Source organism: Lissotriton vulgaris, chromosome 12 (assembly GCF_964263255.1).
Source record: "Lissotriton vulgaris chromosome 12, aLisVul1.2, whole genome shotgun sequence".
Lineage (NCBI taxonomy): Eukaryota > Metazoa > Chordata > Amphibia > Caudata > Salamandridae > Lissotriton > Lissotriton vulgaris.
Window position 1 is genome coordinate 93776354 of NC_141700.1, and position 26617 is coordinate 93802970.

Consider the following 26617-nt stretch of genomic DNA (forward strand, 5'->3'; position numbering starts at 1 on the left):
GACACCGGCGTTGCAATGTTACCTCACCCACAGGCCGTGGGTGCACAGGGTCGAAGTGGCGTCGGGTTCTGACACGCAGGTTCTTGGTGCTTGAAGCTGTTGCAGCTGCAGGCGATGTGAAGCAGAAGTGTCCGGTGGATCCAAGGGTGGATCTGAAGTGGTGAAGACCTGAAAGCAGAGGGGACAATGTTCAAAGTCACTGACCAGTGACCACCGTGGAACCAGATTGGAACCAGGCAAAGTCGGGTGCAAACAGGTGATCAGGGGTTGCTTCTCTCTGCAGCCACGTGGACACGAAGAGGTCAAGGACGTCCAGGAGTCGATCACGAGCTGTCCCTCAAAGGCTCTAGCTGATGGCGGTGTCGGCAACTCGATTGAAGCAAACAAGCCTTGGCTAATGCAAGCCACGGGGAAAGTGAAAAAGGCTTATTACTCGGACCAGCAAGGTCAGAGCGGGTACTCCTTTCTACAGGAGCGAGGGCAGGTCTGGAGCAACCAGACCCACAGTGTAAATCGTAGGTTTCGTCGCCAAGATGCCCGCTGACCACGTGACAAGCGGACGGGATGGCGAGTCGAGTGGCACAAAACAAAAGGGCCCCACGCAGATCGTGGAGATGCTGGAGGGCTGATCTTTGGTGCAAATGCTGCTCGGTTGTGGGGCTTTTCAACCCCCAAAGCACAGAGTCGAGGGTGCCTCGGGTGCTGTGCAGTCAGCGTCTCGGGGGTCTTTCAAGATGGCCGCTCCCACGTCTCTCGGTGCCTCCACGGGTCCCTTCTTTGCAGGGACTGTGGATCGGGCTAGGAGAAGTCTGGGAAGCTGGGTCTTGTCAGGCTCTGCACTCGGACTCCGGCGGGAGGCGGCGGCAAAGCAGACGTCGAGGTGCTGGGTGATGCCTGTGTTCACAGGGTGGCCCCTCCTAGGCCACAAGGGAGATGCTCTTCAGTCTTCTGTCATCAGAATGTCGAAGTCCAGTCGTCTTCTTAGTTTAAAGTTGATTTCAGGATGATCTGAGTTGCATTGGCACTGCTCCCCCTCTTATTCCAATCTGAGGGGTGGATCTCCTGCTAGGTCCCTCCCCTATGGGTGGGACCAGGAAGGGGGGTGGTTACACCCCCTTTCCTTTGTCCAGGTCTCACTGGAGCTGGGGCTGGGCTGCCCCAGAACCGGTTTGACCAGATTATGCAAGGGGAAGCCTTGTGCTCCCCAGGCACTGTCTGGTTTCATTCAAACCTCCCTGCTACAATCCACTATCTCCTGTCTGGGGTGGTGTCACACCTCCCTGTGACAGGAAATCCTTTGTCCAGGCCTCCTCTGCTGAGTTTCAGTCAGCAGCAGGAGGTCAGACATGTGTCTGTGGCAGAAGCATCCATTTTGTGGATCTGAGGCTCTTTTAAAAATCAACCGCATTTTAGCAAAAGTAACATGTCGTCCCCTCTAGAGGGGTGGAATGCTACCCCCGTCGCCAGGACTGGCGAGGGGGTAGTATTCCAATTCGTATGACACCTTACACGACATGTTTTGATAAAGCCAAACCAAAGTTAACATATAACCGCGAGGATTATAATGCACTTAATAGTATATGGTTTGGCATTATCCCGGATCAGCTTAGGGAGTTGTTCCCGACAGCTGCAGACAGGCTCAGCTCATGCCAGAGCACCATCTCACATAAAACCACGCACTCTGCCTCCAGGATTGATGAGGCCTTCCATAGGAGTGGCTTACAGGCTATATATGTGTCCAGATATAGGTTTAGATATAGGTATACTATATCTAAGCAAGGGGTGATTACACCCACTTGCCCCAGCTGAGTGATCAGCCAGTTGTGTCAATTTAGATAGCCAGCCAGGGGTGGCAAAAGATATGCTGCAGCCCCTGGTAGGCCTTGGATGCACCTATGCCCTGGGCACCTATAGTGCTCTGTACAGGGGCTGATAAGGTGACCCAAGCCAATCTAGTTATGCACCTAGGGTACATGGAATCCATTTTACAGAGAGAGCAGATAGCCTGGGGCCCTGATTAGCAGGGAACCAGGCCAACTAAGTCGAAAACCAGCTAAACACAGGGCAAAAAATCTGGGGTAACCATAGTCAGGTAGCCACCTTCCTACATAACCCCCCCCCAAACGAAAGGAGATAAGGCTATCCTTGGCCAGGTAAGCCTATATTGCCTGAGTGGCCATATAAGGAAGTACCTGCACTAGCATGGGTACCCCCTGTCTCATGGTCCACTAAGCAGTCCCTCACCCTAGGGGTATTAGAGGGTCTCCACCATAGGGAATCACTACCTTGGGTGTGTTTATGCAAAGTTAAAGGCTGGTTTGGATATGGAGTATTGAAGTGAGGCTCCACTATTTTTGGGCTCAACTTCCTCCAGTTATCTTCCACCATATGTGCCTTTCTTTCTTCAACTGAGTTGCACTGAGCTCTCAGGGTCAACCTCTGGCTACCTAAAGCTGGAGGCTGGGTCCCTCTGTTTGGCTTGCTGGAGGGACAGTTCAGGTTTGGGCCCTTTGGGTCCCAGGTTTGGCTGTGCCCAACAGAATCCATCTGTGGGAGGTCCCTAACTGTTTTTAAGGGGGCTCCCTCAGGAGTTTTTAAAGTTTTCACCTTACTAGGCCTACTAGTTTTGGTGCCCCTAATCTGTTGATGGGGGTGCTTTATTTGACAGGGGGCCCTCTGGGTCTCACTGTCCTTCTTGTCCTCTGCAGCCCTGGGCTGACTAAGGCAAGGTAGAGAGGGGCAGGTTACCTGCTCCAGACTGGATCCCACCTGAGAAGGGTCCACTGCCATCAGAGGCTCTGTCAGGCCAGGCCTAACAACCTCTGGGGCAGTTCCTTCATCAGGGGTAAGATCAGTTCCCTGAGGAGGCTGATCCTGTCCTAATGTCTGGTGAGGGGAAGATTTATCTTCCTCCTCCATGCTCTCAGTTTGGGTGGAGTGATCCATCATTTCAGGCTTCACAACAACCTTATCTGTTTGAGTTTGGGCTGTGGCCATCACAGCCCCACCAACCTTTTCAGGAGGAGACTCAGTTTGGGTTTCTGCTGTTATCATAACAGCTTTGCTATTCTGGTTTGGAAGAGCTTCTGGTAAAGATGGGGCAGAGAGTTGCTCAGCCCTACCAACCTTTTCAGGAAGGACATCTTGAATTGGGGCTATAGCCAGTACAGCCCCACTAACCTTTCCATTGGAATTTACCATTCTAGAATGGATTTCCTGTTCAACCTCAGCCCAGGCTGAGATTTCCAAATCATTACCCAGTAGACAGTCTACAGGCAAGTTTGGTGACACTGCCACTCTCTTTGGGCCAATGACACCTCCCCAGCTGAGACTTACTACTGCCATGGGATGATTTGTTTGGATGCCATCAATGTTTGTTACCTGGTATGTGGCACCGGGTAAAAGTTGCTTAGAGGGGACTATACAGTCAGCCACCATGGTGATGCTAGCCCCTGTGTCTCTAAAAGCTTCAACTTTCAAACCATTGATGATGGGTTCTTGTCTATATTTGCTCAAGGTATTTGGGCAAACAGAGAAGTTGGCAAACCCCATGCCAGTCTCATAGACAAGATCATTTGGGGATGGAGACCTGGATAGGCCAGGGTCCCCTTGGGCTCCAAAAGTAAACCCACCCAGATTCCTGGGTGTGCTCCCACTTCCTGGGGGATTACTGCTGACAGTAACAGGAGGTGTTGGAGCTGGCTTTGGAGGTATGTTTTCTTTATTGCCATTCTTGGGACAACAGCTGTCTGTTTTGTAATGCCCAACCTGTTTACAGGCATGGCAATAAGGCTTTTTCTCTGTTGAAGAAGTGTCTTGGGACCCACCCCCCTTCTTGGAGTTTTGGGGCCCTGGGGAAGTGTTTTCTTTACTTTTATCCCCACCCTTATCTTGAGGCTTGGTAGACTCCTTCTTCTGGTTATTGTCCTGATTCTTAGGCCTAATCCTGGTTCTGACCCACTTATCTGCCCTCTTTCCCAATTCTTGGGGAGAGGTCAAATCTGAGTCCACCAGGTGCTGGTGTAAGAGCTGGTTCTGACAATTACTAAGGATCTGCTCCCTCATAATCAAATTATACAATCCTGTGAAGTCATGTACTTTGCTGCCATTCAGCCAACCCTCCAGAGCCTTAGTTGCACAATCAACAAAATCAGTCCAGTCCTGAGTCTGTGTCTTCTGGGTATCTCTGAACTTTAACCTGTACTGTTCAGTGGTTAAGCCAAACCCATCTATCAGAACACTCTTCAGGACTTTGTAATTGCTGGCATCCTCATGTCTGACAGTGAGGAGCCTATCCCTCCCTTTCTCTGAAAAGGAGTACCATAAGATTGCTGCCCACTGTTCCTCAGGAACCTGCTGTACCATGCAGGCTCTCTCCAGAGCAGTCATCCATTTGTGGATGTCATCCCCTTCCTTGTAGGGGGGCACAATCTTTGTCAGGTTTCTACTATCATAGGACCTGGGTTTCTCTTTAGGAACTTTGCTGCCACCAGTGGCATCTAAGCCACTTAATTTCTGTTCCCTAGCCAAGGTAAGTTTAGCTTGAGCCAAGGTAAGTTTAGCTTGAGCCAGAGCTACCTCCTCCCTCTCTATCTGGAGTTGGACAGCCCTCATTCTGGCCCTATGCTCTTTTCTCTGGGAGGAAGTCATTCCTCTTTGAGATTCTCTTGAGGCACTAGAAAGATGAGAATCCCTTGATAGAGATCTCACCCTCCTGTTACCTGGGAGAATGTGGTTATGAGATCTGGAGTGGTGCTGGCCCTCTCCATTCCCATGTAGGTCCAAGTTGGCCTGGTTAAGCCTGGCAACCTGTACCTGGTTTCCCCCCTGATCCTGATCTTCAGGCTCTTCTAAATCAGAGTCTTCCTCTTCCTCCTCCTTCACTACTTCATTGTCAGGAAGATCCTCATTCTCAGGGGAGTTTATCCCTTCACCTGATTCTAAGGGAGCCTGGCTCACCTTATCTAGGTCATCCTTTTCTAGGAGAGCTACTAGGGAAGGAATGGTAGGGCCTCTGCCCTTTTTTAGCCCCCTGGCTGTGCACAAGGCACTCAGGTCTTTGTGGCTAAGGTTGTCATATCTGGATGTTGTCCCTATAGGATCAACTATTACAGGAGCAGAGCCTGAGGCTCTACCTGTATCAGACATGACTGCTAGTGAGGTGTAAGTGATGCACTTACCTACACTAAGTGGTTTCCTACTGTACCTTGCTAGTGAGTTGTAGTCAGGGTGTGCTAATCCCTTTAATCTACAACTACTAAGTTCAGTAGAACTTAATATGCTAAGCTTTTGATTTATATGTACCTAGAGGTACTTGATGTGATCTTTCAATTTGATAAAGATTGCAATGGTAAAACAAACAGCAAGCTCAAATCCGCACCGCTGCACACCAATGTGAGAAGTTGGCCTGATATGTAGTGTTTCCAATTCTGGAACCACTGGGTATCAGTCCAAACAAACCCCAAAGATGTCAGGTTGTAAGTCAACCTTGTAGACAAGCTATCCTAGTGGTAGCATGGACTAAGCAGCCTTAAAGGCTTAACTTAAGAGGTCGTGTTAAGCGAGCTGTTTTACCACATACAATCCTGTAATCAAATGAAAGGACACCACACAAGTATATATTATAAAAATATATGTATTTATTTCTAAATTACTCCCCAGTACTCTTTATGAGGAAAGGGGCACAAGCGTTAAATCAAAAGCACTGTTACACATATAAAGTTGCACGTTTATGGATGAGGGCGGGTGGCCACTCAGACCATATATTAAAAAAGTGGTATAAGTAACACTTATCGAACAATGGTTAGGCCTAGGGCCTAGAGATTCGCTGGGTGCAGTCAGGACTAGCAATGATGAAGTCGGGAGTAGCCCACAGGAGACGGGTGCAACACGGAAAGTGCGGCGCGCACCAATGCACTGTCAATGGTGCGTAAAAGTCAGTTAAAGTGAATTAAAAGATACTTCCGCTGAACCTAGAGACACAAAACTTTAGACACAGACCCTAGAGGTGTGTACCAGTGTATAGACACCGGCGTTGCAATGTTACCTCACCCACAGGCCGTGGGTGCACAGGGTCGAAGTGGCGTCGGGTTCTGACACGCAGGTTCTTGGTGCTTGAAGCTGTTGCAGCTGCAGGCGATGTGAAGCAGAAGTGTCCGGTGGATCCAAGGGTGGATCTGAAGTGGTGAAGACCTGAAAGCAGAGGGGACAATGTTCAAAGTCACTGACCAGTGACCACCGTGGAACCAGATTGGAACCAGGCAAAGTCGGGTGCAAACAGGTGATCAGGGGTTGCTTCTCTCTGCAGCCACGTGGACACGAAGAGGTCAAGGACGTCCAGGAGTCGATCACGAGCTGTCCCTCAAAGGCTCTAGCTGATGGCGGTGTCGGCAACTCGATTGAAGCAAACAAGCCTTGGCTAATGCAAGCCACGGGGAAAGTGAAAAAGGCTTATTACTCGGACCAGCAAGGTCAGAGCGGGTACTCCTTTCTACAGGAGCGAGGGCAGGTCTGGAGCAACCAGACCCACAGTGTAAATCGTAGGTTTCGTCGCCAAGATGGCCGCTGACCACGTGACAAGCGGACGGGATGGCGAGTCGAGTGGCACAAAACAAAAGGGCCCCACGCAGATCGTGGAGATGCTGGAGGGCTGATCTTTGGTGCAAATGCTGCTCGGTTGTGGGGCTTTTCAACCCCCAAAGCACAGAGTCGAGGGTGCCTCGGGTGCTGTGCAGTCAGCGTCTCGGGGGTCTTTCAAGATGGCCGCTCCCACGTCTCTCGGTGCCTCCACGGGTCCCTTCTTTGCAGGGACTGTGGATCGGGCTAGGAGAAGTCTGGGAAGCTGGGTCTTGTCAGGCTCTGCACTCGGACTCCGGCGGGAGGCGGCGGCAAAGCAGACGTCGAGGTGCTGGGTGATGCCTGTGTTCACAGGGTGGCCCCTCCTAGGCCACAAGGGAGATGCTCTTCAGTCTTCTGTCATCAGAATGTCGAAGTCCAGTCGTCTTCTTAGTTTAAAGTTGATTTCAGGATGATCTGAGTTGCATTGGCACTGCTCCCCCTCTTATTCCAATCTGAGGGGTGGATCTCCTGCTAGGTCCCTCCCCTATGGGTGGGACCAGGAAGGGGGGTGGTTACACCCCCTTTCCTTTGTCCAGGTCTCACTGGAGCTGGGGCTGGGCTGCCCCAGAACCGGTTTGACCAGATTATGCAAGGGGAAGCCTTGTGCTCCCCAGGCACTGTCTGGTTTCATTCAAACCTCCCTGCTACAATCCACTATCTCCTGTCTGGGGTGGTGTCACACCTCCCTGTGACAGGAAATCCTTTGTCCAGGCCTCCTCTGCTGAGTTTCGGTCAGCAGCAGGAGGTCAGACATGTGTCTGTGTGCAGAAGCATCCATTTTGTGGATCTGAGGCTCTTTTAAAAATCAACCGCATTTTAGCAAAAGTAACATGTCGTCCCCTCTAGAGGGGTGGAATGCTACCCCCGTCGCCAGGACTGGCGAGGGGGTAGTATTCCAATTCGTATGACACCTTACACGACATGTTTTGATAAAGCCAAACCAAAGTTAACATATAACCGCGAGGATTATAATGCACTTAATAGTATATGGTTTGGCATTATCCCGGATCAGCTTAGGGAGTTGTTCCCGACAGCTGCAGACAGGCTCAGCTCATGCCAGAGCACCATCTCACATAAAACCACGCACTCTGCCTCCAGGATTGATGAGGCCTTCCATAGGAGTGGCTTACAGGCTATATATGTGTCCAGATATAGGTTTAGATATAGGTATACTATATCTAAGCAAGGGGTGATTACACCCACTTGCCCCAGCTGAGTGATCAGCCAGTTGTGTCAATTTAGATAGCCAGCCAGGGGTGGCAAAAGATATGCTGCAGCCCCTGGTAGGCCTTGGATGCACCTATGCCCTGGGCACCTATAGTGCTCTGTACAGGGGCTGATAAGGTGACCCAAGCCAATCTAGTTATGCACCTAGGGTACATGGAATCCATTTTACAGAGAGAGCAGATAGCCTGGGGCCCTGATTAGCAGGGAACCAGGCCAACTAAGTCGAAAACCAGCTAAACACAGGGCAAAAAATCTGGGGTAACCATAGTCAGGTAGCCACCTTCCTACAGATCAGAAATTCAGCTGCGGTACAAAAGGGGGTGGTGATGGACGGAGCATCTGAATCAATCAAACACTCACACCCAGTCAAAAGATCTGGGTTTAATCCATCACCGTTCTTTAGCCCACTCTGCCACACCAGTTCAGACATGGCTATATGCAAATCAGTCTGACCCTGTGCCTCATGGGAACAGTCCAGCCCGAACTGCCAAGCCATGTCTTCCCTGGACCGGAAACAAGCTTCCGAGGACCGGTTTCTGGCATTCCACTTTGAAAGATCGTTGTTTTGATTTTACATTGCATTACAACACACAATAAATTATTACAGATCAGAAATTCAGCTGATCTTTTATTTATTGTTATAACCATGTGTATGTTATAATTATCATAGATTCTTTGCACATGGATATGTCTTTCTTTGATATGTTTTTGATATTTTCCATAATACCTAAATATTTAGTTGCACAATTCGTTGTACAAAATTAGTTCACAAAAGAAACATGAAATAGGTGTAATCCCTCGTGATTATGTTTTTGAATTCTGCGCTCAAACATAAGTCCCAAAATGAGCAGAAGGAACAGATAGGGGGGAATCAGGGAGGTACTTAAGACTGAAAACAGTATCACAATATGGTTACAAATTATTCTTTTGCTCTGAAAAAGGGAAGCCATAGTTAATCCTCTGTGAAATCCAAGGACGTTTTTCTGGTTCTTGGTTTTAGTTTTCTTTATGGAGAAAAAATGTAAAAAAAATGAGTTTAACTGAATTATTAGAGTTAACTTAGGGGAGAGGAATTGGCCTAACGGCTAGGGCGGTCGACCGCGAATCTGGCGAAGCGGGTTCAAGTTTCGGCAATGACGTTGAACATCCTGGGCAAATCACTTAATCTCCCCGCGGCTAACAAAAAAAATGAATGTGTCTGTTACGCAACTGGTGCTATGTAAAGCGCTCTGATACCCAATACTTTTGGGTCAAGTTTGCGCTATATAAAACTCTGTAAAAAAAAACTAAAAAAAAAACTACCTCACAAGGGGTGTGAGTAACATTAACCTGCTGGGGTTATGCATGTGGTACATATTGCCTAGAGCCCATAACTTTAAATCTCATTAGCAAGGCACTGGAATTATGCGTCAGGAGAGGGCCAAATTATGCAACATTTTTGGTAAGTATGCGACAAGGAAAGTCAAATTATGCTGCATAAAGTGGCACACTTTGTAATAGTATTACTTCATTTATTTATCATTTTTAAACTTAGTAACACTGTCTGGGCATTGGTTGCACCCCACTAGTACCAATTTAGCACCCAAATTTAGCAATATGTAACATAAAGTTGACCATTCCAGCTTTGCAAAGGGCCTTCCACCACGCAGCAACATGTGTCGCTGCATTTTTAGTAACTTTTGAACCGTTTGAGCTAGAAACAGCATTTTTTGTTAAAATCTGCAGATAATGCGGCAGATGATGAATTATGTGGAAAATGAGGCAAATGTCTAACTATTCTAAACTCTCCGCTGCCGCCCAATCACATAATTCCAGTGACCTTTCTCATTAGTCATTTATCCTATGAAGTCCAAAAATGGAGAACGATTGAGACGAGGGGCGCATAGCAGTTGAATTCCAATAAACGTAAATTAATTTAGGTTAATTCAAGTCATCAACCTTTTATAATAATGTGTTTGTTAAATTTTTTTTTTAAAGTTTCCCAATTGAACAAAATGTATTTCAATAATCTTAATCTTAATAGGAATTAATTGATTCTCACATTTATTTTATTGCTCTGAGCAATCATCAACGTTTTAAACGCCACTTTATTTGTAAGCATATGTATTTCCAATTAAAAATAGTTATAACAACTCAAAATGAGACACAGGTCCCATTTCCATCATAGGAGATTTATGTGCTGTTACCATTGCCTCCGTCATAACAGCTAACAGTCAAGATTGCGGGGAATGAGGAATAACATAACATGTACTCCAGATATTATGCTCATCTCCCTGGTCTTACAAGATATGATGCAAAGTCCTTATCTATAAAGGAAAAAGATGTATTTGTAGCTACATTCAACCGGAAGCATCTTAGGGCCCGATTCCGATCCTGGAAAAAGCGCTCCGAATCGTCGTACGGAGCGTTTTTTCCATATGAATCGTACCCGTAACCGTCCCCGTACGAACGACGTAGTACGATCCACACCCAATGCAGCTATCCGTACGAATCGTACCAGGGACCGTACAAATAGAATTTCCATACGAATCACCCTCGGAACCAAATGAACGCGACGTTTGTAAGGTTCGCGGCTGCTTTTTAGGACCCGGCAAGTACGATCCGTGTTGGGTACGCTCCGTACGACCCTTTTTCTACGGAAGCTGGAAACTGCAGTAAAAGCTGAGTTCGCCCCGAAACAGGTACGGAACGGCCCCCCCTGGGTATGGCACGTACCTCCCATGATCGCAGGGGTACGGCGCGTACCCCTGCGATCATGGGGGGTACGCACCATACCCCGCGATCTCGGGGTGTACGCACCGTACCCCATGTTCGCTGGGTGCGTACACCCTGCGATCGCGGGGTACGGCACGTACTCCCCATGATCGCAGGGGTACACGCCGTACCCCTGCGATCATGGGGGTAGGCGCCGTCCGGGGTGTATGTGATTGTGTGCTTTTCCGTACGAATCGCCCTTACCTGACGTAGACCGTACGAATCGCGTCCTGATTCCCGGGTCCAGATCGTACTCGTCGGGTCGTACGGCGTGTGAACGAGTCGTATGGTTCACGGTTTCAGCCTTGCAATACGTACAGATCGCGACAATTTGGACGGATTCACGGAATGCGTATCGTACTTCCCAGGTCGGACGGAAGTTTACCATTCGTACGGATTCGGCTATGAATACGAATCGTACGGCGGAATTTTATTCTGGATCGGAATCGACCCCTTAGTGTAATTTCAGACAGATCGCTTCTCCATCATTCTGTGCAAGCCACACATGGGCCTCGTAGCCCAAACCAGTAGCCACTTTCATCGATTTATGCTTCGCTAAGAGCAGTTTTTGCTTGAACCAAATTCCTATTGCACCATTTCTATGCGAGGCACGCTCTTACTAGACAAATCACGTGAAACATTTAGCCAAAACTTGTTTGTTTACTTTGCAAAGTTTAAAATAACGTTCCAGAAATATTTCGAAATTGTAGGTAAAAATAAATATCAATCAATCAATCAATCACGTCATTTGTATAGCGCACTACTCACCCGGAGGGTCTCAAGGCGCTGGGGGAGGGGAAGGTTACTGCTCGAACAGCCAGGTCTTGAGCTGCTTCCTGAAGGCGTGATGGTCTTGGGTTCGCCGAAGGTGGGTGGGGAGGGAGTTCCACGTCTTGGCTGCCAGGTAGGAGAAGGATCTTCCTCCGGCGGTGGTTCTGCGGATGCGTGGTACGGTGGCGAGTGCGTGGCTGGTCGATCGTAGCTGGCGGGTGGGCGTGTAGAAGGTCATGCGGTCGTTCAGGTACTTGGGGCCCAGGTCGTGGAGAGCCTTGTGTGCGTGGGTGAGGAGTCTGAACGTGATTCTCTTGCTGACAGGGAGCCAGTGCAGGTCTCTCAGGTGTCCGGTGATGTGGCTGTGTCGGGGGATGTCGAGGATGAGTCGGGCGGAGGCGTTTTGGATGTGTTGGAGTCTTTTTTGAAGTTTCGCTGTGGTTCTGGCGTTGAGGGTGTTCCAGTAGTCCAGTCGGCTGGTGACGAGTGCCTGGGTGACGGTCTTCCTGGTTTCCGTGGGGATCCATCTGAAGATCTTGCGGAGCATGCGCAGGGTGTTGTAGCACGAGGATGAGACGGCGTTGACTTGTCTGGTCATTGACAGGGAGGAGTCCAGGATGAAGCCCAGGTTGCGTGCGTGGTCCGTCGGTTTGGGAGCAGTGCCCAGGAGTCGTCCCAGGCAGAGGGTGATGATCCCAGGATGAGGACTTCCGATTTGTCCGAGTTCAGTTTAAGGCGGCTGTTCCTCATCCAGTCGGCGACGTTTTTCATCCCTTCGTGTAAGTTGGCTCTGGTGGTGGTGGGGTCGCTGGTGAGGGAGAGGATGAGCTGGGTGTCGTCGGCGTAGGAGATGATGTTGAGGTTGTGCTGGCGTGCGATGGCCGCGAGGGGGCTCATGTAGACGTTGAAGACATTGGGCTGAGTGAAGATCCTTGTGGTACGCCGCAGATGACTTCGGTGGCCTCGGATCTGAACGGAGGGAGGCGGACTCTCTGGGTTCTTCCGGTGAGGAACGAGATGATCCATTCCAGCGCTTTTTCTCGAATTCCGATGTTGCTGAGGCGCTTCACTAGAGTTCGGTGGCAGACGGTGTCGAATGCCGCAGAGAGGTCTAGGAGGATGAGGGCCGCTGTTTCCCCATTGGCGATCAGGGTTCTGATGTTGTCGGTGGCTGCGATCAGGGCGGTCTCGGTGCTGTGGTTGGCCCGAAACCCGGACTGCGAGGGGTCGAGGGATCCGTTCGTCTCAAGGAAAGCAGCCAGCTGTTTGTTGACGGTCTTCTCGATGACTTTGGCCGGAAAAGGAAGGAGCGAGATGGGACGGTAGTTCTTGAGGTCGGTGGGGTCCACCGTTGGTTTCTTCAGGAGGGCGGTCAGCTCGGCGTGCTTCCAGCTCTCCGGGAAGGTGGCTGTGTGGAAGGAGGAGTTGATGGTGTCTCGGAGATGGGGTGCGATGGTGGCGTCGGCTTTGTTGAAGACGTGGTGTGGGCACGGGTCGGTTGGTGATCCGGAGTGGATGGATTTCATCGTGCGGGTGGTGTCTTCGGTGCTGATCGGGGTCCAGTTGCAGAGGGTGGTGGTGGCGGGCGTTGGTTCTGTGGTAGGGTGCGTGGTCTGTGCGTCGAAGCTGTTGTGTATGTCAGCGATCTTGCGGTGGAAGAACGAGGCGAGTGAGTTGCAGAGGTCTTGCGAGGGAGTGATGTCGTTGTTTCCGGCGCTGGGGTTGGAGAACTCTTTGACGATCCTGAAGAGTTCCTTGCTGTCGTGGGTGTTGTTGTCCAGTCGTTCTTTGAGTGCTGTCTTCTTGGTGGCGCGGATCAGCTGATGGTGTTTGCGGATGGCGTGCTTGAGGGCGGTCCTGTTGTCTGTGGTGTGGTCGAGCCGCCAGGCTTTCTCGAGGGTGTGGCAGTTCTTCTTGTATTCCTTGAGTTCGTCGGTGAACCAGGGGGTTTTCTTGCTGCCGTGTCTGCTGGGAGGGTTCTTTAGTGGTGCGAGGTCATCGGCGCAGGCGGTCAGCCACTTGGTGAGGTTGCTGGCTGCTTCGTTGGGGTCCGTTGTGCTGGTGGGAGTGTTCCGGCTGAGGGAGGCGATGAGCTGCTCGGCGGTGATCTTGCTCCAGCATCGGCGGGGGACCTGTTGCGGGTGGTGGTGGGTCGTGTTTTTTTTTAAGCTGAAGTGGACACAGCTGTGGTCATTGTAGTAATATGTAAAGATTATAATTTTCACCTTTATTCTAATACAAATCAGGATCCATTGCATCCAGTATACCATTGTCACTGCTTCAAAACACTTTCTAGGTGATCATGTAGGAGGCTATATCTTTAACGCCTTAACTGCGGCGGTTTTTCCGCCGCGGTGCGGGCGTTCTACCGAGTGGGAGGGGCCCCGTCGGCCGTTGGCCGACGGCAGCACCCGCGAGGTAGTGCTCCCGTCGGCCAACAGCCGACGGGAGCACGGAACGGGATTAATTGTGCAGGTTTGTTAACATTCCTGTTTAGGAGGAATTGGCTGCTGAGCCTGTGGTTTGGATGGAATTGAAAGGGGTGTCCTAGTGAACTCGTAGCACTTGTTCTCTAGAGCAGTGGTTCTTAAACTTTTGACTTCTGTAGACCTCCATTGAATCATTATTACAATCCAGGGAACTCCCCATGACCCATTATTGGAGGCCGGGAACCCCCAGCCTAAGAGATTTCTATAGTTTGAACCTCAAAACAATTCACAAAAATACACAACGTTTACACTAAATGCATGAATATTGAAATATTTTGTTTAATTCATGATCAAATATATATTAGTTTATTTCCTTATTTATATATACCTTATTCATTTTAATTTAACAGTTTTAATATTATTTAATTTTGTAAAATAGTCATGGGCTCCCTGTGTAGGCCTCATGGACCTCCAAGAGTCCCCGGACCATAGGTCATCAATGTAAGATAATATAAGGATGTTTGTATACCCCACTTTCTGTATCTAAGAATTGGGCTATATAATATAACAAAGTGAACCTAGATAATCAATTACACATAGATCAGTGATACCATAAGGCTTCACGAGAGCAAAGATTAGTGATAATGTGCCATCGATAATTAGTGCAAGGTATAGGGACTAGATTAAAGAAATATTCCTGCTTTTGGCGACTAAATTAGCCTTGAATATGTAATACTTTACATCAAGATCTTTCAGAATAGCTTATTTTACTGTACTGTATCTATTTAGACCAGTGCTTCCCAAATGTTTTAGAACCATTACCCACTTTATAGTATGACAAACTATTGCGACTCATCTAACTTTAGTGGGCGTAGCACATTGTAATTTACAGACATTTTCCATTGATATGGTCACAACATTTTCACAGAAATACAGTTTTACTGGTAAATCTATTTTGCACACATGATAATGTATATAGTCAGGTTTCGGTGAATATCTATGATTTGTATAGCGCGTTGATTTGTTCTGATCCTATTAAAATCTTTATTTCCATCACACTACAGAATTACGAAAAATTTGCTTCATTTTTTTATTTTCTTACTGATGAATGAGTTCATTTACAGATATTAACATTTTGTTGTGTTACGAAAAAATGACATCCTATCTCGCTTCATGTACCCTAGCAAGGTTGTCACATAATTCCCTTTAGTTTTCTTTCTCTAACTGCGAAGTGAGAGGAATTTGTAGACCACAGTCCCCATGAAAGAAAACATACACCGCAGAAGTCATAGCCTGTCATTTGATCTCTGTATATGAATCAGCAAATGTGACAAGATAAAAACAGAATTTAAAGGCATCTTTAATTATTGCTTGGACTTTCATGATAACCCACAAGTGGGTTGCGACCCCAGTTTGGTACACACGGGTTTAGACAGCAGGCATTGAGACTGTTTATACACGATACAGAAAAAAGGGTTGTTTCATTTTCTGTAGCATCCATTTTTCAGATACTTTTGTCAGAGCTTGTTTCCCAGTGGTACCGGGCCACTCTCTGACTGCTTTTTAGAGGTAATCTTGACCCTCATTCCTTCAAATTGAGGTGGAAGGACACAGAAAAAAATGTGATAAGGAAATGCTCTTCTGGGCCGACCAAGTTGGGATGAACATGTCTCAAGCCACAGGCTGAATGTTTTGTTTCAGATTCTGTCAATGGCAATGCAAAGGGTATCCAAAACTTCTTAAAGTTTACATGGTTTACAATATGTTCACCACAAATGGTGCAAGTGGCATGCAGTCAATCCTAACAATTTGAGTCTTCAATGGTACAGATTAGCACAATTTTTCACATATGTTGGACTGATCACCAGTGGTCGCTTTCTAGGAAATTTTGTATTTTGGAAACGTTAGGAATTTAATTCTCAGAATATTTGGACAACACATATTTTCCCTATGTAAAGCAGAAGATAAGTCAGCCATGTATGTGTTGGCTAGATGAGGGCTGGGAATTGACTTCCGTTCAAAACTCTACGTCATAACTCCCTTTCCTGACTCTTTGATATGTACTTTAACCTACGTTAAGCCTGAATGTGCCCTGGAAATCTGTATCAATAGATCTTTTTAGAAGCCTGCTGTCATGGCAACGTGTCATTTGTTTTTTGAAGAATGTGACATTTTCATGAAGTAACTTTTCTCTGTAAGGATACCGATTACAAATAAAAATTGCACAAGATAGGCAGTAGGTGTGTTGGGTTTGTTCAAGTTTTGCAGTTTATTTTCCCTGGAAACAGAAGGTTGAGGTTGGTTTGTTTGGACGGGGGTCAAATTTGGTCAATTGTTGATGGCCTCGGATTTAAATTCTTTCCTTATCTCAAATAGAGCTGGCACTGAAATGCATGTGGTTGATCCTGTATTCCCAAGAGTGTTTTGAGGAGAAAATGTCTTCTTCAAGGAGAAATTGTCTCTTGATGAGACATTCTTCTTGACCCATCTCAAGTTATGTGAAATGGTGAAAACTGGGCCAATTCACAAAATGCGAATTTGGGGAATTACATAAGATTATACCGGCGGAACAAAAAATAAGCTCACACCTACACAACAGTTGGTTGACGATGTGCTGATGTGAGCTGAGTAAAGTAATTGTTAAAGGCCTAAGTGGTTGTTTGGGGCCCAGGTGATAAAACAAACTGTTAATATTCTAAGAAAGATATGTCCAATGAAAATGATACGAGTAATGGGATTCCATCAGTCTCCTTGCAGTTAATTGCAAGACCTGATATTCGATGATACAACCAAAGCTCCAGGGATCGCTTCCTTGACCGGTCTCCTGAAATTATTACATCTATTAATTAGAGCATGAATTCTAATTGAGTGATTACATTTAGTGAGATGACGTCCATGTTCTATAGATAATGACTTGTTTGATAACAAGATGGCAAGGCTGCCATGGCCATGGAGAAAGCAGGTTCACATTGCCCTAAGTCGTCCCAAGGGCTCAGCATGTGGGGGATTGTTCGCGAATTTTGTAGGTTGGTGGTGTGCGTCACATTGAACAAATATTGGAAACTGAACAAAAAAAGGGAGTGTGAAGTTGATAAAATATCTCCATCTTTCCCATTGATTATATTTTGAAGAAGCAGAGGGCGCTGAGGAAAATTTAGAACACAAACTAATCTCTGATGGTGTTGTCATTCCCAGGTGTGATGGTTCCTGTGGTCTCTTGCCATAGTTGTGTATATTCTCGTGCTCTCTCTATTAATCAAAGGTGTGTTGGTTTCTGCTCTCTTGTTGTTATTCTCAGATACGTTGGATTGTGTGTTCTCCATCATAATAATAAGTGTGCTGGTTCTTTTGCTTGTCCCGGCTGTCCCTCGCATGTTGGTTTCTTTCCTCTCCATGACTGTCCACAGTGTATTGATTTACGTGTTCTGCCTCACATTACCCGGATTGCTGGTTCACGTGCACTTTAGGAAAATTCCTGGCGTGTTGACTCCTTTGCTTCTCCAGACACTACCAGGTGTGTTTGTTCATGTACTTTCCAGGGCAATTGCTGTTGCTCTCTACAACAGTCCTAGGAGTGTTGATTCCTTAGCTCTCCGTGACTGTCCGTGGTATGTTGATCCATGTGCTCTTCCTGACACCGCCAGGTGCGTTGGCTTGTGTGTTCTCCAGGATTATCCCTGTTGTGTTGTTTCCCATTCTCTCACTGACAATCTGTGTTGGTGCTCGTTTTGTCCATTATAGCCCTTGGTGTGTTCACTCCTATCCTCTCTCTAGGAGGTTTGCTTCCTGTGCCCTCATTGACTTCACAGGTTTTTTAGTTCCTGCACTCTCCCTGATTGTCCCCGGTGTGATAACCTGGGTGCTCTTCCCATTCCAGATGTGTTGGTCTCTGTGTACTTCATGACAGTCCCCACTGTGCTGTTGCGTGTGCTCTCGCCGACAGCCCAGTTGAGTTTGTCTCTTTGGTCTCCTAGATTGTTTCACGTTTGGATCCTGTGCTCTACCAGGGTAATCCATGGTCTGTTGACTGCAGTGGTCTCCTGGGTGGCCCAGGAGTTTTGGTTTCTTTTGCTGTTCCTGACTGTCCCTGGTGTTTTGTTTCCTGAGCTTTCACTGGCAAGAGAGGTATCCGTGTGCTCGCCACGATAACCCTTGGTGTGTTTTTACTCGTCTATCTTTGTTTTATTGGCATCTCTGAAAAGTCCCAGGCGTGTTGATTTCTGTTCTTGTCCTGGCCGCCTACTGGTGGTGGTTCCACTGTTGCTCCTGACTGTCCATGGTGTGTCGATCTGTGTCCTCTCCAGGGCACTCCCTGGTGTGTTGTTTCTGGTGCTCCCAGTGCCAAAGCAGACTGGTGCTTGTGCCCTCCATGATAACCCTTGGTGTGTTTAGTCCTGTTCTCTCATTGTCGGTGTGAAATATATTGATTCCTGCACCCTTGTGTTTTCAGGTATGTTGGTTTCTGTGCTCATCCTACTATTTCAAGGTGTGTTGGGTCTCGAACGCTCTCCTCTCTTTCCTTATGTGTTGGTGCTGGCACTAGAATGTGTGTGTGTATATATGTGTATATGAATACACACACACACGCACACACAACTTCTAGTCCAGCTGTTGGAGCAAATATTTTAGTCGGTTGATGTCAAGTTAAGCATAGTAAATGTATACTTGTATAAATATATTTACTTTGACAATATTATGATGGGCAATATTTTTGTCAAGATATTTGTGCTCCGTATTCTAAAACACAAATAATTCCAGGTGTCTCGGTTCCTGTAATCACCTTGACAGGCACAGGTGCTTTAATTCCGGTGCTCCCTTGCCATTACTGGGCGTTTGTTCATGTGCTCTCCCTGATCTAGCCAGGTGTTTTGATGCAGAGCTTTTGCTGATGCTACCAGGTGGGCTGGTTCTTGTCCTCTCGCTGTCGTAGCCGTGTAGGTTCTTGTGGTCTTCGAGGCGGTCTCTGGTTTGTTGGGTCTTGTGCACTCTCTGATCCTCCCAGTCACTTTGGGCCTTGCGCTCTCCATCATATACCCAGGCGGATTGATTCCTGTGAAGTAGACAAGAGTCGAGCATGTTGGTTCTTTAGTTCTTCTTGATGGTCATAGCTGTGTTGGTTGCTGGACTGTCCCTGTTATATTCAGGAGGTAGGTGGTTGTTCTTCTTTACCAGTCTCAGTATGCGGCAATCCCTTTGCCTTCTGTCATATTTCCAAGTGCTTTGTTCCAGGTTCTGTCTCTTGTATGTTCCGATCGGTTGCCTACTGTTCGCACTTCACAGACTCAGGGTAGTTGGTTTCTGTGCTCTCTTTGACATCCTCTTATGTGTATGGTCCATGTGTGCTCTCCCTGATATCCCCAGGTCCTTCCTTGGAGTTGATGTGCTCTGTCTGACATTCACAAGTGTGTTGGCCCATTTGATCTCCCTGATATTTTCAGATGTTTGGTTGCTGTGAACTCAATGATATTTCCATGTGTTTTGGTTCCTTAGCACTCATGATTGTCCAGTTGTGTTGGTGCCTTTGCACTCCTTCTTGCTCCCCGTGGAGTTAGTTCCTGTTTTCTCCCTGATAGTCCCAGTTGCGTTGGTTCATGTGCGCTCCCTAATATTTCTAGGTGTATAGCGGGTTTTGTGCTCCCCTTGATATTTCTTGATGTGGTGGTCTTTGGGCTCCCACTAATATTTCCAGAGTCGTTAATTGTTGTGTGCTCACTGTTGGTGCTGCTGCTTGTATTCCTAGGTGTCCTGTCTGTGCTATAGCCAATGCTTAGAGGTGTTAACCTTCTCTGGCACTTTCAAGTGTGTTAGCTATTCTGTGTATTGATATTCCCTGGTATGTTGGTTCCTGTGCTCTAGCCAATGCCTAGAGGTGTTTTTGCTGCACTTCACGGGTTTGTTGCATTCTATGCCCGTTGATGTTAGCAGGGCGTCTTACTTTCACTGTTCTCTGACATTCCCTAGCGTGTTGGTTCCTCTTCTTACTGATACTAATGGGTGTTCTTGTTCTCCCTGCTGGTCACAGGTATGTTGGTTTCTGTGCCATCTGATGTTTGCTGGTGTGTTTGTTCCTCTACTCTGATATCCCCGGATATGTTGGTTCCTGTGCTCCTAATGTTTTCTTAGCTCTTCAATGGCATGTTGGCATCTGAGCCCCCTCTGATATGTGCAAGTGTTTTAGTCCCTTTTGCTCAGTAGTGTCCGTAGCAAAAGTGATCTTTTTTATGTTTCTCGGTGTTCCGATTTGTGTCGCCGGTACACTTCACGGGAATGTTGATTTCTGTCCGATCTCTGACACTACCGGGGTATGAGTTCCTCTGCCGTCGAATACCCATAGTTGTGTTGATTCCCGTGTGCTTCCTGATATTCCCAGACGTCCCTGTTCTCTCTGCTGTTCACGTGTATTTAGGTTTCTTTGCATATTTGCTGGTATGTTGGTTGCTCTGTTGTCTGATATCCATAGGTGTGTTGATTCCTGTGCCTTGCTCATACTAATGTTCCTGTCCTCGCTGCTGTTAACAGCCATGTTGGTTTCTGTGTCCCCCCCCCGATGTTTGCAGGCCTGTTAGCTCTTTTGCTGTCTGATATTCATAGGTGTGTTGGTTCCTGTGTTTCTGCTGTTTCCAGGTGCTCGGGTTCTCTCCGCTGTTCACAGGTATGTTGGTTTCTGTGTCCTCTCTGGTGTGTTAGTTCCTCTGCTTTGTGACATCCCCAGGTGTGCTGGTTCCTGTGCCCTTTCTAATGTTTCCAGGTGTGCTCCTTCCTGTGGTCTCGGTGGCTCCTTTGCTTTCTCTGGTGTTTCCGTGTGTGTTGGTTCCTGTACACTCTTGTGGTTGGAGTGGGTCTGGCTGCTCTATTCTACCTTATTTCACCTAGTGTGTTGGTCCCTTCACTCTCTTTTTTTGCTTGCAGAATTGGTTTATTTTGCTTGGTGGTTTGGGTGCTCCCCCCCCCCCCCCCCCCCCGTGGTGTTTCCTGATGTGTGTACTCTGTCCTAGTGATGTGTGCTTGGTAATAGTAACTGGTGGTGTGCGTCTCAGCCTTTCATTGTGTACCTATGCTGTAAATGATGTACCCCTAACTGTACCTCTAGTATACTTTAATTACTCTCTTTATTGGCGTTGTCTGTGTGTGATGCAGGCTGTAAGCCTTTGAGGCACAGCGTGCTTGTGAGACACATTTTGTACTTGTGATCTGCGGTGTATATTTGTGACGTTCATTGTCCCTGAGGTGCCCGCTGGGTACAACAGATGTGCACAATATACCCGCAGGGTGCATTGTGTACCTCTGACTGTCATTGGATGGTTTTGTAGCGAGCGCATTGTGCGCCTTTAACACGCATTGTGTTGTTGTGTATCTGTGATCTCTGACGAGTGCTTCCCATTTGTATTGTGTGCTTGTGACTTACATTGTGAGCCTATGATGGACAGACTCCACCAGTGTCATATATTGTCTACAAATGTTGCTTGTTGTTAAGTTGTTGTTGTGTACCTCACCTCTTCATTGTGTGCCTGCGATTCAGTGTGTACCTGGGTCATGCATTCTGCATATGTGACGTGGATTGTGCTCCTTTAAAGAGTATTGTGGCCCTCTAGTGTGCATTGCACACCTCCTGGGTGCATTGCGTGCCTGCTACGGGTGTGTGTGTCATGTAGGTATTTTTACGACAATCGGAAAGGCTAAGGAAAACTTCACAAATTTGTGTAGTTTACAAACTTTTATTTTAGAACGTCATTCTGAAAATCATGGCTTTTGTGACAGTTTATGTCACTTATATACTTTTAAGGCTAAAAAAATGGTTCCGCAGAAAATATATATTGCAAATTATGAAGTAGTGTTCGCCTCTGCAAAGCTCCCGTGCCCAAGCAAGCCAACAAAATGCAAACTTACGGGGAAATATTCTGCATTCATTTTACTGCGCGAAGCTTTGACGCAAATAGTAACCTAAGACATGACACACTATGTTCTGTATTCCATTGTGCATAGCTGCAGTGCTTAATTTGTGGGAAAACTATAAGTGAAAAAAGACCCAAAGTTTTTCTTAGGAGCCAGTCGCTGGTACTTGCCAAAGCCAGACATGTCTGAAATCAGGGCTAGCTAGTCTTGACTCCACCTCAGGTTTCTTTCTCCACCACCTCAAATTTCCTCTCTCCTCCTCTCACGCCAACAGATTCTTTTTCATCCTGCTTTCTCCATTTGTCTCTGTTTTCCTATGTTTTTCTCACTCCCTATTATTTCCTTTTTGTACCTTATTCCCTCTCTTACTCTGGGTCGGAGTATCTGATAGTGAAAAATAAGTCCAGATCCCCAAAAATGACTTCCAGTGCCAACGACCTGCACAAATTAAGCACTGCTCACCAGACTTCCATAAGCTGAGAATTGACATCACTAAATTAGCCAGTGCTGAGAAAAAACGTCAAACTGTTGAAAGAAGACCTGGGAACTTTGCAAACATTACTAATCGTGAATGCTGGGAACGTTGCAAATTTCACTGGTGAAAAAAAAAAGCTTCACACACCTCCTTGCGTGATTGTTTATCAATGATGCATATTGTCGGTCTGTGATATTGAGTCAACCTGTGATGTTGCTTGTGCTTGTGTGATGACTGTTATGCATGCTAGGCCTGGGCGTGAAATTCTGCTCCGCTCGCTGGGTTTTTTCCACTCTGTGCTGCACGTAGAATGCGGAGTTCCCAAAAACTCTGCTCTGCTGATTTTTTTCCGTGCTCGCGCTCACCAACGTTAAGTTGGCGAGCGATAAAAATCTTATTCCAGACCACCTCCCGGCAAGATCTCTCTATGCAGGCGGTCATAGATTGCTGCTACCGCTCGCATTGAGAAACCTTCCATTCGCGTTGAGGAAGCTGACGCTCGAGTAGAACATTTGCTCAAGCGGCAGAAAGAAGCAGCGTCCTCTTGTGCTGCACATGGTGCCGTTCCCTTGCATTTTCCAACATGGAACAAAGACCGGCGCCAAAAATTAGCACGAACGGCATGACCTAACTCTGCTGCTTGCAGAACTCCACGTAGCGTGGTGGAGATTTTTGGTAACTTAATGGAGTTCCTCCAAGCAGAAGTCTGCTAACTCCGCCCAGGCCTAAATTGTATCCATGATGAGCATTGCATGCCTGTGCAGTCAGTGTATAACTGTTGTGCACCTAGCCCCTTCGCTGCGCCTATCGGCCAACAGCCGTCACGAGCACTACCTCCGTATTGCTGTGCACGTCCGTTGGCCAACGCAGCCCCGCCCACCTAATCAAACCACTGCACGCGGCGGAATTCACGCCGCGGTTAAGCGGCTAGCTAACATACGCTGTGATTTGTGTAACTGCAGTAAATATGAGATGTGTATTACACAACTTTGGTGTGTATTGTGTGCCATGGGGAATATTGTATGCTATATATATATATATATATATATATATATATATATATATATTTTTTTTTTTTTTTTTTTTTTTTTGTTGGATGTGATGTTTTTGTGCTTGCCTCGTGTATTATTTATTTGAAATGTGTTTTGTGAGCCTGTGATGTGCATTGTCCGTTTGAGGTGTTTATTGTATAGATGTTCTCTGCATTGTATACAACTTTTGAAAATGCCCCTCTGTGTTTCGCATGCCTGTTTTGCAGGTTTCATATCTGTGATTTTCTCTGTATACTTAAGATGTGCCACCTGAACACATGATGTGCCCTGCCCACCTGCAAAGGACATGGATTACTTGCATCGGGCGTGGTGTCCCTGTGACGTGTAGGGTTTATCTGTGATAGGTGTTGTGTATCTCTGATACACACTGTGAACCAGTGTTGTTCATTGTTCCCCTTCGATGTGTTTGAAGGCCTGTGTTGTGCATGGTATATTTGTGATGTTTGTTGTGTGACTCTGTTGTGCATTACCCCCCAGTCATCTATTTTGTCTTCCACTGTCTTGTGTTGTCTAGCTGTGAATTAATTGTGCCGATACAATGTCCCATGTGCCCCGCAGGTGCGTATTGTATACATGTGCCCTACATTCTGAGTCCGGTGCGCGTTGTGTACCCGTACCGTGCATTTTTAATATGTGGTGTGTGTTGCGCACTTGTGACGCGCCTGTGAAACCAGCGATGTTCATTGTTCCCCTTGATGTGCCTTGAGGCTCTTTGTTGGGCCTTGTATACCGTGATGTGTGTTGTGTGATTATATTGTGCATTATGATGTACATTTTCTGCCTCTGAGTTAAATGATGTACCTGTGAATACATTGTGTATCTGTGATGTGCAATGAGCCCCTCTGATGTCCATTGTGTCCTTGTGCTTAGCAGAGTGAGTCTGTGGTGCTAATTGTGTCCTTGTGATGTGTATGTGAAGCTTGTGCTGTTCACTGTTCACCTTTGATGTGCCTTGAAGACCTGTGATGTGCATAGGACACCTGTGTTATATGTTGTGAGACTCTATTGTGCACTATGCTCCTGTGATGTATTTTGTCTACCACCGAGTGGTAGACAACCTGTGAATACATTGTGTATCTGTGGTGTGCAGTGTGCACCCTGCTGTGTATTGTGCATCTGTTCTCTTGAGTCTGTGGTGTGCACTGTGTTCAAGTGAAGTTCTTTGAATACTTGTGGTCTGCAATATTTGCCTCTGATGAGCGTTGTTTACCTGTGTAACTTTCATCTGCAGGGTTGTGTCATCAGCATGACATACCTGTGACGTGTCATGTGCCTTGTGCTTTGTGTACCTGTGACTCTCAGGATGTGGCTGAGGCATGCATGTTGGATGTTGATTAGCAGCGTGTTGCATGTTGTGTTGTCAAGTGTATTATGAGCTGTGACGTTCAGTGTCTACTTGTGACGTCCATTCCCTGTGACGTGCATTGCAGTTTAGGGTCGCTTATTGTTTCATTGTAAATTGCGCTATTTGACTCCGATATGCCCTTCGCAATTGTATTGTGCATTGTGAGGTAGATTGTGAAATGTTAACGTGCATTGTGTACCCGTGGTGTAGACGGCACGTTATTCTTGTGTGTGTAGCGCCTAAGTTTGACCTGCATATTTTATCTGTGACCTTTGGAGCGTTCTTCTGACATACGTGGTTCAAGTGTTATGAGCATTCGACACGTTTATTACTCCTAGTTTATCTGTGAGTGAATACTTTTTCACGTGCATTGATTTCCTGTGACGTGGATGGATAACAATTGATGTGCACCGTTTACCTTTGCGCCACCCGTGTAACGTTGTATTTTATTTGCTTATGTGTTGTTAACCTGTGGTGTGCATTATTATCACATTTTGACATGCTTTTTTAGCTGTGACTAGCGGTGAATCGTTTGACCTACCTTGTTTATTTACTTGGGACGTGCGACCAACTTGTGCATGACTTACCCGTGTGCACTTCCTACTTTTGGGGTGCTTTGTATATCGAGGCGCTTTACTGCGTGCCACTGATGTGCATTGCACTTTTTGATTTATGATGTTTATCTGTGACGTGACAACGTAATTTTTTCGTCCCTTATTTGGCTGCAATATATATTGTATAACAGATGTTCCCCCGCGCGCCTTTGACACTACTCTTTTGATGTGCGTAGTCTTAATGTGACGTGCGTTGTTGTTTACATCTAGTGTAAAACTCCGTGTCATTCGCTGTTTGCTGCAGCTTGTTTTGCACCGGTGTCTAATGCCTTTTCTCTCCTTGCAGGATGTGCGTTCCTGACGTACTGCGCCCGAGAATCCGCCCTTAAAGCCCAGAGTGCGCTGCACGAACAGAAGACATTACCGGGGGTAGGTGGCCTCGCGGCTTCTTCTCTTGACGCTAAGGTTCTCTCACAGGCTCACTGTGCTGTGTTTCTTCTCTGTGGATGTATATATGCTTGTTTCCATATGTGAGCTCCGAACTATGTGTGCACTCTGTCAACCTTTCTCTTATGTGCTTGCATGCACTATATATAGATAGATAGATAGATAGATAGATAGATAGATAGATAGATAGAAAGATAAATATATTTTTTTTAGGTTTATATAGCGCGATCTAGACCCACGACATCGAGTATCAGAGCGTTTACATGAGCGCCATTTTCATTTCATGAGCACACATTCATTTTTGGTAGGCACAGGGAGATTAACCCCTTCGCTGCTGATGACGAACTCAGCTCGTCATCAGCCACGGGTGGCGTGTGCTGATGACGAGTTGAGCTCGTCATGTAACGCGGCTTTTTAAAAAAAGCCGCACAGCGCAAAAATCGCCGCAGCAGCAATGCGGTTAAATGCTTGCCCAGAATCACAGATTGTTGAGCGTCGTTGCCGAGACTCAAACCTGGTTCCCCAGCTTCGATGTCGGCCTCTCTAGCTGTAAGGCCACTATAGGGGGCCTGTGTTCGACATAATGGTCACAGGTTCAAATCCCCGGCTAGTTCACTCAGCCTTTCACCCTTCTGAGGTCCATGAAATGACTCCAATTGAGTTGGGTAACAATAAACATCTTTTATTCAGTGCCGAGATACCCTTCGGGGAACGTGTGTTGTACAAATTCACATTGAGTTATGTGAGCGGCGTTTCTTCCTTCCCACTCTCTTATGATAAACCAGTGTGGAGGGGGACGAACAGGAAGGCCAGATATCACATGACAGGAAGTACAGATGTCACATGACAGGAAGTCCAGAAAGCAGACTTGCCTAAACTCACGGATGCCACGCCCTCTTACATATCTCTGGAAGAGTGTATGACATCTCAAGATTTTTGTGACTGTAGAATGGCAAGTAGAACATTCCACTGATGCTTCAAAGTGATTGGCTGTGAAGGTGTTGCCGGCCAATCATAGGCGGTGTAGGTGGAGTTTCTGAGGCAATATTTGC

At 47.0% G+C, this 26617-nt stretch overlaps 1 protein-coding gene across 1 annotated transcript in view; it reads left to right on the plus strand.

Moving 5' to 3' along the window:
* Positions 1–25652, plus strand: part of LOC147673481 (CUGBP Elav-like family member 3-B) — a 61110-nt gene extending 35458 nt beyond the window's left edge. Inside the window, exon 2 of the mRNA XM_086945512.1 lies at positions 25465–25652. Within this exon, the coding sequence (XP_086801638.1) occupies positions 25465–25652 (188 nt within the window). The remainder of the gene's footprint in view (positions 1–25464) is intronic.
* The last annotated feature ends 965 nt before the right edge of the window (positions 25653–26617 follow it).